The 14,314-nt window shown below is 41.1% G+C and overlaps 1 protein-coding gene across 1 annotated transcript; it reads right to left on the bottom strand.

Annotated features, from left to right (window-relative positions):
• Window positions 1-3,734: 3,734 nt before the first annotated feature.
• On the bottom strand, window positions 3,735-6,440 carry s1pr5a (sphingosine-1-phosphate receptor 5a). The gene is made up of 2 exons (XM_073494468.1): window positions 6,364-6,440; window positions 3,735-5,643 (listed from the first exon to the last, which is right to left on the bottom strand). The coding sequence occupies exon 2, from the start codon at window positions 5,376-5,378 to the stop codon at window positions 4,173-4,175; it is 1,206 nt and encodes a 401-aa protein (XP_073350569.1). The 5' UTR covers window positions 5,379-5,643; window positions 6,364-6,440; the 3' UTR covers window positions 3,735-4,172.
• Window positions 6,441-14,314: the final 7,874 nt, after the last annotated feature.

Genomic DNA, 14,314 nt, shown 5'->3' with positions numbered 1-14,314 from the left:
CTTTAATGGTTCCTTAAGTGTATTTCTGAAACATGGATTGGGTTGAACACTTTGTGGGGTCAAGGCTGAGGGGGGTTGGCCACTAGATGTCGCTGCAGCTGTTTTTTTGTTTTGTTAAAAGTCTACATGGTTTTCTTGAAATCACACAAACTGAGATGAGACATTGCTGAGAGATGAACTCCTTTATGCAGTTTTTCAAATAGAGTTTTTGTTTTGGTTGACAAGATGACAATGGAGCGTTCGACATGGCAACCAATCAAAGAAAATGAGATGCTGAGGAAAGCTTAAGAAGAGACTAGAGGGTTAGTCTGACTAGTTTACTATATTTTGGCAAGTGGATTAGCTCAACACCACCAGTCATGTTCCAAACACTCAGCTTACAGTTTCATCTAGTTAACCTCACAGTCAGCAAACTATTTATTCTCTTTGTTTATTACTTTAACAATTTAATTTCAGCAACTCATTCTTTTTTCTTTCTTTCTTTTTTTTTTTAGCTATGTTTCAATCATTTGTTCATTACTCTCAGCAAACATTTTCAACTTCTCTTCCTACTAGTCAGCACTGTTAGTAGCAACATGTGTTGACAACTGACTCAGGTTAAATGGCACTCTACTGGTTACTGTGGATTTACTAAAGTTTATCATCACATAGATCTGAAGCTGTTTTTCATCCCGAACACAAATAATGAATGTCGAAACACTATTTAATCAAATCACAATTGTTATTTATTTGTGGAGTTAGTTGAGTTTAGTTGATTAATTGAGCTTTCTGTGTACTCCAGTTGTAACTGAGCCACTGGTTTGAGGACATTTTGGTTAACACTCTTGTTTGGCATTAATGTCTGTGTCAGGAGTGCCCACACTTTTTCTCTCCGAGGGCCCGAAGTGACACTTAATGGTGGCCCACGGGCCAAAAGCAAACCCAGAGTGTGAAAAAATGTCCTTCTGCCCTCCTTGCTTGGATTATTTGAAATAAGTAATAATTAAGAATCCCAAATATTTAAAAAGCATTTTTAATTCACAAAAATGGCATATACAATGGTTTAATATCATATGTATTTTTGATAATTAAATTCATTCATTCATTTCCCCCCTAAAAACATCTGGCTGGCTGACACTTTGGGCAGCCCTGCTCTGGGTACTCATGTATTTGTAAATCAACCTGTGCCAAAACAATATTAAGACATCTGTAACTGTAGCTGTACATTACAGAACAATATAATTAATTCAGTCACAAGTCAGACCATGATAGTGCAGATTAGAGCTGAAACGATTAATCAATTAGTTGTCAACAATTAAATTAATCTCCAAATATTTTGATAATTGGTTTTAATATTTTTTTTTAAGGAAAAAAATGTTAAATATAATCTGATTCCAGCTTCTTAAAAGTGAATCTTCTTGTTTCTTTACTTCTCTATGACAGTAAACTGAATACCTTTGGGTTGTGGAACAAACAACACATTCAAGGAGGCCATCTAGGGCTTTGGGAAACTGTCATCAGCATTTTTTGTGGGGGTTTTTGTACCATCTTCTTGTGTTTTATGACGTCCTAGTTAGCAAAAGGAAGGTGACATAATACATCAGTAACAAGAACAACATACTGTAATCAAATCTTCCACCCAGGCCTCACAGTGATGCTGCCCATGTAGGGTGTCTGCGCTGCAAGGCGGATGCGTTGTATTATTATTTACCCATCTACTCTGCTGAGAACTGAAACTCCCTCCTTCTTTGAAATAGACTTGACACCACAAATGTCGCACCACTGCAGCACAGCAGGTGGTTAGGAGTAGGCAGGCTGACATACGACTCAAACTCACACCTACAATAAATTGGAGGAACCACGTACTAATATGTGGTTTTCCTTACGGTAAACAGAGCAGCTAACAGCTAACACTCTCCAGTTTTCTGCAGCTTCATGTGTACCACAGGCCCATCTCATATCAAGCGGTTCACAAGTGGTTTGCATGGAGGTGGCATTCTGTACCTTAAGACTGAGCCCCTATCTGTCTTTATTGTTCCTTTCATCGCTACCCTGTTGGAGTCTCTTTAATACTATAAAAATAGAATATATTGTGGTATTAACTCCATACCATATTAATTGATGGTTTTTGTATTTGATCTCGTTGATCACCCTTAACTACAGCCTCAGAGGTCACCGTGATGTTGTGGTTAAGACCTCTGAGGCACAAACGGGGATCTTTCTACGCTCCACCAGGACACAAGGTATTACAAGGACATTTATTTCTTATTAACATAGTGAATTTATATTAATAAGTCCACATTTTGGAGAAAAGAAAAGAAAATATGATCAATTTTTACAATCAGAACAGATTCACAGAGCTCATAGTGTCAATATTCGTAGAGCTTTTCATTTCATGTCAGCAAACAACTATTCAGACTTAATGAGATTATATTAGTGTGGACTAAAAATGTCAGATAATGCATATTTACTTTAAAAATGTATATATATTTAAAGGTGTGTTATGTATTTTTGAGAAGGAAATTATAATCAGTGGAGAAATTGATTGATTTTCATGGCTAAAGAAAACAAACTGTCTTATTTTCCTTTGTTTATATTTGGCAGACCCTGCCACCTTTCTACCTTCAAACAGTATTCTGGGGGCCCTAATTTTCTCTGAGAACAGCTTGTTTATTCAGTTATAGTAAATATTTCTGAGTTTGTATTATTACCTCATTAATATTGTAAATATTACATTTCAGACTTTGAATTTCTTCTCCAAAAACTACATAATTCCCCTTTAAATGTAATTAACATTATTTGGATTGTGGTTTGGTGATTTATATAGTATTTATTATATATATTGAAGTTGTATAATACATGTTTTATGTATAATCACAATGGTGAGTGCTATGTGTGTATTCAAGTTTGTTCGGCAGTAAGAAACAGGAAGGATGTCGATGAAAGAGACACGAAACTTTGAATCATTAACTAACAGAAAAGTTAAAAGGTGACTCTGGAGTACACGTCATTCACATATGTTTTATTCAGTGCATATATAAAACTGGCATCATAACTTAAGTGAGTTTTTTTACAATACAAAATGCAGCTCAGAAAAGGCTATAGATATTTACATCTTAGTATACTAAAAAAAAATCAGTAAATATATCATTTTTCTCTTTACATTTATGTACAGTACTACGATGACAAAGTGTCTTTTGTCATGTCACTAAGAACATAATGAATTTCCCCAGCACTTTGAAGTCCACACACCCGCACAGATTTCTGCGATGTGGCAGACGATCATGTCTGCGCTGTTTCACATGAATAACTGATCGATATCAGTTTATGATGGATTTTCCCCGACAAGAAAAAAAGGTTTCTGTTTTAGGGACTGTCTATTCACAAGTATATCACATCACTGCGCTGATGTCCTTGTTTCTTAGAACCGAGAAGGCGTCGACAAACCTCCTCTGTCAGCTTTATAGCTTCTACTCATTCATCATGTGTCGCTACATATGTCGGAGGGACCTCCAAAGCTGCAAACCGCTCGGCACAAGCCTCCATATGACGTTTTCAGTGCGTCTCCAGGCCGCGGAGCCTCTGATCTCAGCAGAGGGGACCTCTACCCGCCATTACTGCTGACCAAAACTCACATGGCAGAAATTACATGGTTTTGGCAGCAGGGTTTGGGTGTGGATGCTCTGTGTTTGTAACAACATATCATTATGTGCTACACAGGGCGAGGAGATAAGGAGAAATCTCATGCTCAGATGTGCAGCATAATTGGCTGTATTTACACAGTCTTTGATTTCTCTGTCACTTCTAAAAAAAATTAATGAAATTGTTTCCATACGGAGCATCCTCCAACAAATACTGGCCTTGTTTTCAGTGTCTAAAAGACAAACATAATGCTTTTTTTTCACAAGGAACTGCAAGCCACTATTAATGCTTTGACTTGTCCTGTTTTTCATGATTAAACTTATAGAAAATATGCACAGAAAGTTGAAAAAGTTCATGTCTTTCTCCCAATTTGGACATCTATCACATATACCAGGCTTAATCGTCTGATTCCAAAACTGTGGCAGAGTGACACACAGAACTTCAGCTGCTACGGCTCAAATCTGTCCGATCGACTTGAGCACAAATGCAGCGCGGATTAGAGAGAAGTCTCAGTCTGACTGTTTGCTCTCAGTGTTAAAAGAGCTGCTGCGTCATGTTTTAGACATCCTGGGGTAAATGGCTTTGATAGTCGAGGGTGTTAAGTTACTGGAAGACACTGTGTTCTCCAGTCCCTCCAGTCTGTGAGAGGCTGCATCAGTCTTACTGGTGCTGCACTCCAGGAAGGGCATCCCAATGTTCTTCACCTGTCCGTCCTTTGTTAGGAGGCAATGTCGGCAGAGCAGCCGGAGGATAGCTCTCCTCATGTCTTTGCTGGTCAGGGTGTAGATGATGGGGTTGAGAAGGGAGTTGAACATGGCGATGCCCAGGAAGTAGTCTGCCTTGAAGAGTATATTGCAGGTTTTGGCTGGGCAGAAGAAGTCCAGCAGGAGGAGGATGAAGAGGGGCAGCCAACAGGCGATGAAGACCCCCAGGACTATGGTGACGGTCTTCAGCAGGGCCATGTACTTCTGGGACTTGCGGTAGAGGCCTTTGCGCTGCGGAACCGAAGCGAGGCGCTGGGTGTTAGACTTGACGATGCGGAAGATTCGGACATAAAGCACCACGATGGACATGAGGATGGCGCTGAAGACCGTGATGCAGAAGAGGATGTAGCTCTTGGCGTAGAGCGGGAGGACCGTGGAGCAGTGGTCCAGCTGTCCCATGCAGTTCCAGCCCAGGACAGGCAGGATGCCCAGCAGCACCGACAGCACCCAGCTCGCCCCAATTAGAGCGAACATCCGGCCCTGTTTGTCCCCTTGATACGGCTTCATCCTCACCATGGTGACATGGCGCTCGATGGCGATGGCCAGAAGACTGACGACCGAGGCGGCCAGCATGATGAACACACCCCCCTCCCTGAGGAACCACAGCACCGGGGTCATGTTCAACGTGTTGGCACCAGACATGATGATGTTTACCATGTAGGTGAAGCCTGCGAGCAGGTCAGACAGAGTCAGGTTGCCCAGTAGATAGTACATGGGCAGATGGAACTTCTTGTTCTTCCAGATGGCCAGGAGCACCACAGCGTTCTCTACCACGATGAGCAGGCAGACCAGCAGGAATGCTATGGCCTCTGGTTTAAGTCCGTCCTTGTACTTGTTCTCCTTCAGTTTGCCTGTGAAGTTGTAGTGCTCTATGATGACCGCGTTGCTTTGGTACTCGCGAAACATCCGAAGCAGGTTTCCTGTGGAGGGGGCCATGGGCATGGCAGACGGGGCAACAGCGGCGTAGGCAGCGTGGTGAGTCTCTGTGGCCATTTTTATTGGTTCTTCCAAAGGTAGAAGGTGCTTTTTTTTCTCCTTTTCAGATTTTAAATTAGATCCACAGAGAAGATGTCAGAAAGTCCTCTGGTTGTGCATTTCTTTCTTTGGTATTGAAAAGGCAGTCAGCTGTCGTACACAGGGGGAAAAATGTTCCTTTTGACGCTTTCAGAAAGGATTTCCTGTGGTTTGAGATTTTTTCCTCCAAAAACCAGTTTCTCTCAATGCCCGGTCTGATCACTAGGAGGCGATGAGAGCCAGCCTGCACGGAAGAGGGACAGAGAGTTAGGATTGAGCAGGGAAAACAAACACGATAATTAACGACAGGAAATGCAATATTAAATGAATTTAAAAAGCCTCCACAGTATCCAGAGCGCATAATGATGAACCACATAACAGCGACCATATCTACATGATTAATGAGAGGGAAAGCCTCCAGTTCGCAACATGGAGTAATAACTTATTAAACATTAAAGCGTTCAGACTTCAGTGGGATTAAAACACTTTACAAGTCTGCATTAAACTTTTAATTGAACATTTCTCTTCATCAATTGACCTCAGTGGGAGTGTTTTCCTGCTATGAAAGATTTAAACCCACGTTTGAAAAAACTGGAACACAACAAATACGGTAGAAACTGACTCACAGTTTAGATTTGTTTATGCGTAATTTATGCGTAAATACGCACGCATTCAGGTTTCCAAAACGTCTAATTCAACTCGTACAAACAATTGGACTGAGCTTATCATGAATAATTTGTTTGGCGTAGTTTTCTAGTTTTCATTAGCATGCGTACAATAAAAAAATCATTACAGCGTCGAAACGTTTCTTTTTATAGATCCTGCAAGTTAAAAATGACCTTTCGCGCACAAGAAAGTCATTTCAAATGTGTCACCGAGCAGCGCAGACGCATTTCACACCCCTGTTAAGCACCTTGACGGACAAACAAGCAGAAAAGCATATTTTTAAAAAGTTTCCACGCACCTGTAAAAACGTGTAAATCTCCTGTGAAACTTTTGGAAGCGGTAGAAGTGATCCCACGGCCGGAGGAGAGGAGGAGGAGGAGGAGGAGGAGGAGGACGCGCATTCAGCCTCTCTGCACCACGGCGACATATGAGTGTGATGTGGGAATCGAGCAGGGCAGGACTCAACACGCAGTGGGTTGGTCTATAATGTTTTTGCCCTTCAACGATTTTCCTCCCTCCCTTGTCTGACCCTTCGTGTTTTTCTTTTTTCTGATGTACCCTCAGGAGGGATTAGAGCTCCGTGACAGATTACTCGTTTGAATTTGTGCCACTGCAGCAGGCTACGAGGGAAGAAAGTGAGATTTCCAGCTTATCAGTTTGCCCTCAGGTGCAGTTCCTGTAAAAATGTTGCCAATGTGTTAGTGGTAAGCTTTTGAAGTGTAATTATAGTTGTAGATCATTACAGCTCATTGTTGCTCTTCTGGTTTGTCAGATGATGTTGAAATCTCCTCCTCCTCCTCTTTTACTCTCTCTCCCACAGTTAATAAAAGGCAAAACATGACACTCAGAAGTAAAACTCAAAACTAAAAACCACAAGTTAATTTGTCGGTGGAAAAACAGTAATTTGTGAGAGCGGTGCAGCTGGGCCTGTTTTGCAGCCCAGAAACCCCAAATTTCAGAAAAAACCCAACTCAGATAGGTTTCATCTGTAATTATCTTTTAGCCCACACATCAAAAAAGGCACTTTTTTCTGGCTGACATGCCATTTGGAGGTCTTTTCCCCCCTTAAAGTTCCCATTGAGACATGTTGTAAGACGTAAACATTCTCTGTTTTGAATGACTGTGTACAAAAAGTTAAATTACATCATCAAATATTCTTGAAATGACATCTAATCCTCCTCCTTCACTGGAAAATCCAGAATCTATGAATAGGAAATATTTATCATTATACAAGTTTAACAGCTGGACACAAGATGTCTCTGACTTCACTGTAAACTGCGCTGAAGGCTTCTAGTTTTCACACTACACTTAGTTTCATATTGAACCACGATTTCACAGAGAAGCCTAAACATTTAAGCGTAGTAACAAAAAGAGGACTTTAACCTACTTTCACTACCTAAAGCTGTAGATTGCAATTCATATTTGTCTTCCTTCTAAAGTGTATTGTGTTTGCGTGGTGAAAAGTGCTAAAGAAATTAAGATTACTAATGTTTTTAGTCATTAAATTGAATTAGTTTAATCAGCCTTTATATGTCTTTACAGTCACAATAGCAAACACAGCTGGAGAGATCAGGTCTCAACAGAAGTCTTATCACTGAATCCATTATTTCTTCACCAGCCAGCTTCAGATAACTACTTTCCAACTCAGGATGTCTGTGGGACGAGAAAAATAAAAAGGGCACCAGATGTATGTGGTGGGGTTCCTGCGACTAGAGGAAACTTTATCATGTTTTAGCCACGTTTCATTTTTTGATTTTCTGTAAATTTGATGTAAAAATGTTTGGAAGGGAAATTGGCTCTGAATAAAAAAAAGATTAATTGATTCATTAGTTTGTCTTTAAAAGAGACCATATTGTTAGTTAATTTAATTTTTTTTTTAAATTCAAGCAAAAGTGCCAAACATGCTCTGGTTCCAGTGGATCTGCTGTTTTCCCTTCCAAATATATATGTGTGTTTTTATATATATATATATATATATATATATATATATATATATATATATATATATATATATATATATATATATATAAATAAAATAAAAAAATTAACAAATTAATATATAATATATTGTCAGATTTCTAAACTGAATATATTTGGAATATATACCTATACAAATATGTATATATATATGTAATATGTGGATATATATATATATGTATATATATATATGCACAAATTGAAAATGCCCATGAAAAGCTTTGTGTCAGATTTGTAAACTGAATATATTCAGAACTGTAGTTGTAAGTTGGACTGTCTTTGTGCTCAGGCAAACTAAGATGTACATTTTTTCACTATTGCTGACATAGACCTAAAAATAAATTAATTAAGAGAAAATAATGCAGATGACTTTATATGAAGAGAGTAATGAGTTGCAGCTCTACATTTGATCGTTTCCAGCGCGTTGTTTGCTTCTGAAGCTTCTGAAAAAAAGAAACTGAAAGCCCTCCTCATTTTGAGTTGCTCTACCTGGTCCTAAAATTAAGTAGATGTTCTGCTGGACGCATCAGTAATAATATACAGATGGATAAATTGCCCTTTTTTTTCAGTTTTGTTAATTTTTTATTTGTTTAATGGCACTACGGTGATCAAGGTTGAAAGTGAGAATCACCCCGCACCACTGGTGTGACACTGCAGGGACGCTGGCAGAACGAAGGGAAATTACGTAAGGCGAGGGTGGCTGAGTGAAGGCTGGACTGGACCTTCTCTAAACAGGAAGCTGCCTCATTGTGCCTAGAAAGGAGAGGGATATCCTTGAGAAAAACACAGATGAAGTCACTGGTAGGAACTGACACACGGGACGGGGGAGCTGTGACTACAACGTGACGTGCAACAAACACTCAGACACACACATAGTCAACAAGTTACTCATTTCCACAGCCGGTATTAATGGAAGATTGGACTACATGTGTTTACAGATGATGCCGTTTTATTGGCACACTGCTCTCCCCTGATGGTCTTCACTTTTGTTTCAGAATTCAGGCTTCTGTCAACAGTTATTGTCTTTCTCCTCACATCAACAGAGCTGTTCTTATTTTAGCCCCTCTCTCACCACACCTGCTTGTCTGGGACCAGCTTTCTGTCCACTTTAAGTGATTTCCACTCGGTGTCTGCTGTTGCTGCTCCCTGACTCATCTCGTTCTGCCTCCCCTCTGCCCCCCGAGGCCCACCCAGGTGATAACCATGTCAGCAAAGAGGCTGTTAACCCCCCGCAGTGACAGAGTGACAAGCTCTCAGTGTGCTGCCTCTGATTAGTTAACACACAAAGACATGACAGCAGGACCCCCTGCTCTGTCTTTTTTTTTTTTCCACAGCGGGGATCTGCTCCGTCACTGCTTCTTCCCTCAGGCCACAAGACAAACCCTTAGAACAGACTGACCAGTCCGGACCCACCCAGTCGTCTCGCTGCCCGGGGCTGTTGTTGTGGAGGGGGGGGGTTTCTTCTGTATTCAGTGTGTTCTGTCCTACACTCCTGGCTCTGGGTGACTTTTCCTGTGACGTTAATGCGCCTGCAGAAAGGAAGTCAGTCAATCCTGCTTTTGTCATGATAGCCCGCTTTAGATTTACTGCTGCTTGTGTTGTCTCCTCACTCGCTCCTCGTCTGGCTGCTGTTTGTCGGTGACTGATGAGACGTTGGGGTAAATAATCCTTAAGGGACTGGCTGTGCTGTTTTGTTCTTGGGACAGGGGTGACAGGTCATGATCCCCTCGGTCCTGTGCTGCTACTTAAAAAAATAAATAACAACAATATTTATAAGAGCACGCTTGGCTCAGTTCACACATTCATAACGCGTCTTTTAAAGCCAAGCATCCCTCTGCTCTGAGGTGTTAGTGCATGGTTGCCCATATGATGCAGTATCACACCTCAAAATGAGTCTCACCTCTCGCTAACAGTTCAAAACACATGGCTTCACTGTTAAATGTTATCTCACAGGTACACTATAAACTATTCACACCTTTCTATTTCAAACAATCAGTTGTTAATGCCTTTTTTTAAAATCTTTGAATGCAAATCAGGGTGTGCCCTGAGGCAGACACTTTGCTAGCTGCTTGGTTGCAAGCTGCTGTCAGCTAGCTGCTTTTCTTTTTACAAGAAAATGCTTAAATGAAGGAATAGTTTGACATTTCTTTGGGAGACATTGATACAAATCTACAAAACTCTCCATTAAAATGAAGCTGTAGCCAGAAGCAGTTTGTCTTAGATTAGCTTAAAGGCTGTTAACACGTAGCGTAGCTCTGTTCAAAGGTAGCCTAGCAAAATTCAACGACCAGCGCCTCTAAAGCTCACTAATTAACACAAAAACTGAAGTGTAAAAACAACTATTCACGGTTTTTCTACATATCAAGCTAATTAAATATAATGTGTTAATGAGAGGTGTTAGTCGTAGTATTTGGTCCTTGTTTCCCCCTGCTGTGCTAAGCTAAGCTAACCTATCCAGCTGTTAGCTATAGCTGTATATATTTACCGTACCAACGTGCAAGAAAGTGTGTATCCCATAATGAACAGGGTTTTCCCCGTCATTATAAGGCTTAGGTGCAGCACCTAACCAGGGAAACACTAATGTAAAGCTATTCCTTTAAAGGTTTTTAGATTTTTGAATATAGAGTCAGGGTGTGCTTTTAACTCAGATACTTTCATACGCCTGCTGCTTAGTAATTTGGGCAGCTTTCACACCAGGAAACTCTTAAACAAGGAACATTAGGAACGAGGTGTTCACCATGAGTGAGGACTCACAGAAGAGCATTTTTCTTTTGGAAAGTATGTGATGTCTGTGAAGGTCACTGAAGGGTAACTTGAGGTCATGATTTATTTTGCTCCTCCTAAATGTTTGTGAGAGGAGATCCATGCTGGAAAAAATGCTCCAGCAGAGCCCGTAAAAAAAAAAAAAAAGAGGAAAACACAGGAACTCTACAGTAGTGTCCAGCACTGTAGTGGCTGCCAGAGATTTATGGGAATCCTAGAAATAGCTCGCCTTTGTCAAAGTCCAGCTTCTCTGCCGCACTGTTTCATGTGCAGCTGTGCTGGGCAGCGACCTCACTCTGAGCTCCTAATAAGGGGAAATGGGGAGAGCATATGTAAATGTTGGATGTGTTTCCTTTCCATTGCCTCCATAGTGTCCGGTCCGTGAGGCGAGCTGAGGTACCTGCCTCTCCCCTCTAGTCTCCAGTCTCCAGCTGCTCTGTCTGCATGTTTGTTGTCCCTCCTTTTCTTATCCAGCGGGACTCAGCGCCTCACAGCGAAAGCATTCGAATTCAGATCAGATTGCATCTACAACCTCTAACTCAAACCCAGACAGCACGGTTTGATCCATCGTTTCTTCTGCTTCTCATTTACTTGTGTTTTCTCTATCATGCAAACAGATGCAAAGGCCTCCAGTTGCTGTAAAAAGTGACATTTACATACAGTGTGCTTTATGTAGTGGGTCTGTGGAATGTGTTAATTCTTTCACCAGAGTGAACTCTGATCCAGGCCTCATGTTTTTTACTAGGAAAAACACACTTGAAGTTTTTTTGTTTGTTTCCAAGCCAGACAGTCTTTGTAGAGAGACTCCGCACAATGAAATGCACTAATTTAATTCCCCGATTTGACTTGTTTTTTAATTGTTTTTAGAGAAATCTGCTCCCAAGTAGATATTTTTTGCAGGAGTCAGGAGGCGGGAAAAAAAGCTTTATTGAAGTTGCTGAAGTCAGTGGGGATTTCCTGGTACAAATAAACACAGGAAGAGGCTGCCATTCGGGACCACTTTGATTAGACGTAAACCGAGCATAAGTGAATGTCAGTTGTGTCTGTATGCAAACACAAACATCCTCATTCCCTACGTAAACCTTTCACCAGTTTGCACTCTGAAGTTGGCAAGTCGCTCAGGCTGCTGCCGTGCAGTTCCCACACTGCAGATTAATTACTGTTTAGTCATTTTCTGCATATTCATGACTCGTCTCAGTTCACTTGCAGCTGTGTTTATTAAAATCCAAGATGGCATCACTGACATTGAATCCCACAGGTTTCACAGAGCTGTGTTTTAGGTTGACCACTGAGCCTTCTTGGCCTGGAAAGAGAGGAAAGAGAGGAAATCAGTGTTGTATGTTTTATTAAAGTAAGATAGCTCAATCAGCCTTGTTGACTCAAACTGTTCAACCTCATTAGTCAGACAGCCACTGGTTCTACCACTTGAGTTTCATGTAATTGCCTTTAGTCACATTTGCTGGCATGACATGTTGAAATGTCTTTGTATTTTGTTCTGTTTGTGTTGACTTTTTACGAGGCCCCCGGGAGCTTTTCTTCAATTTGGAAAATATGTGAAGGTCAATTCCCTCTCATATCTATCAATCAAAGGACTAATTTGGTATTTTGGGAAATTTGCTTGACCGTTTTCTTGTCGAGATTAAGACAAGAAAATTGATACCACACTCAATAAGGACACTAAACACGAGGCTAAAGCTAGCAACTGGTTAGCTTAGCATATATACTGAAAACAGAGAAACAGCTAGCCAGGATCTATCCAAACCACTGTAACCAAACCACCTACCATTACTTTTAAAACTCACTAATTCACATCTTGTATCATGAACTGCTAGCTGTTTGCCCTGTTTCCTGCCCTTGTGCTAAACTAAGCTCCTGGCTTTGGTCATGAGAGTGGTATCAATCTTCTCATCTAACACTCAAATCTTTTCCAAGACGGTAAACATTTCCTTCAAAATCACCTGTTTTCATTCTTGTCTGTGTTTTGTCCTCATATCCTTGAACAAATAGGCTCAAAAACCAAACGTTACATATTTAGCAGCTCAGTGTGTCAGTGTTGTCAGCTATTTGCTCCTCTTTTCTTCTACAAACCATGGAGGCTTTGTTTCACCTCATGTTTGGTTGAATTTTCCAGACATTTTCTTCTCTCTGTCTCCACATTCCCACATTGTAACATTTAACCTTTCCACCCTTTAGCCTCTCACAGTCCTTCATCGCTGATAAACCCCAAAAAGTCACCAGGTCAACCTTGATAGAGACGCATTCTTGTCTAATTGGGTTTCTCAATGAGAGTAAAACATAAGTACCTACTTCTTAGAAAACACTTTTTATGTTTTGGTAACTTTCATATCAGGATAACATGCCGGTTTCCAAACCAAACTAGGTCTGGGCCTTATGGTCAACCTGAAAAGTTTCCGTTATCCCTAGAAGGTTTCCACAGTGACAGTATCCTCCACAGAGACCGTCATTTACAATTCACTGGCTGCTATGCAGAGTGGTCACTGACAGGCTAGCTCATACTTTCATACATATGTCTTTTTTTCCACATTAGCTGTTCGGGGGGTGAGATGTGAATGGGCGGTTTTCATGAAAGCTTGTTTTGTTCTTACTGTGGCGGTTTGGGATGAGTTCATCTTGGAGGACAGAATGGAAGAAAGAGCGTTCCCATGTCGGGGGGGAGAGGGTGTGGGTGTGGGCAGTGAGGGATGTGTGACGGACTGCATGGTGGGGGTGAGTCATGAGAATTAGTAAGCGGCCTCTGTGAGATTTATTCAAACTTTATTCAATTACTGACACGCCAAGAGCCCACCAGAGCTCATAGTTGGAGGTCAGATTCTCGGAAGAGCTCCTTTCACTTCCACACAGAGGGAGCGTGGGTAGTTAGCACTGGGGGATAAAGTCATAAACAGCCCCTTTTGTGTGATGATGATGATGTTGGGGAAATTTAGCATTCCTCTGGGAGACTGATACATGGTCTATGCCCGGGTTTCAGGTACCTCATATTACAAGTTAGAAGAGATCAAACACCGGATGCATCATGTGAAAAATGTGCTGTACTTCACTGTAGTGAGTTGTATTGTTCATTATAACGGCACAAGCACAGTCGCAGGGTTTTATTTGCTGCTTTTTCCCAGGACAAAGTAATAAATTACTTCCACCAGGGTGTTAGTCAGTGAATGAAAGGCTGCATAGCTGTATATAAAGGAAGCCAGGCAGCAAACAGGTAGGGGCAGATTAGTAATACAATAGCCGATCTGAAACGTATTCAGGAAATGTCACAGATATCAGCCAGACGGAAGGATCACAAATGAGTCTGTCAGTGCCATAGAAAATGAGGTAAAAGTGATTTTAGGGTACTTAACATGGTGGTTAAAAATACCCTCCTACATCACTCCATTGTCTCGGTTCAATAGCTGTACCGTTCTGCAAACACTCCCACTGGCCAATCGCCACACACACGTTTCTATTCACTAAACGATTGTATACGCGTTTTACCGCCAATGAAAATAAGG

The sequence above is a fragment of the Pagrus major genome, chromosome 23 (assembly GCF_040436345.1).
Source record: "Pagrus major chromosome 23, Pma_NU_1.0".
Lineage (NCBI taxonomy): Eukaryota > Metazoa > Chordata > Actinopteri > Spariformes > Sparidae > Pagrus > Pagrus major.
This window is presented reverse-complemented; position numbering and strand designations above follow the sequence as displayed.

Bases quoted from the DNA above. Each gene is read 5' to 3' on its own strand.
- s1pr5a (XM_073494468.1), bottom strand. From the start codon at position 5,378: ATGGCCACAGAGACTCACCACGCTGCCTACGCCGCTGTTGCCCCGTCT.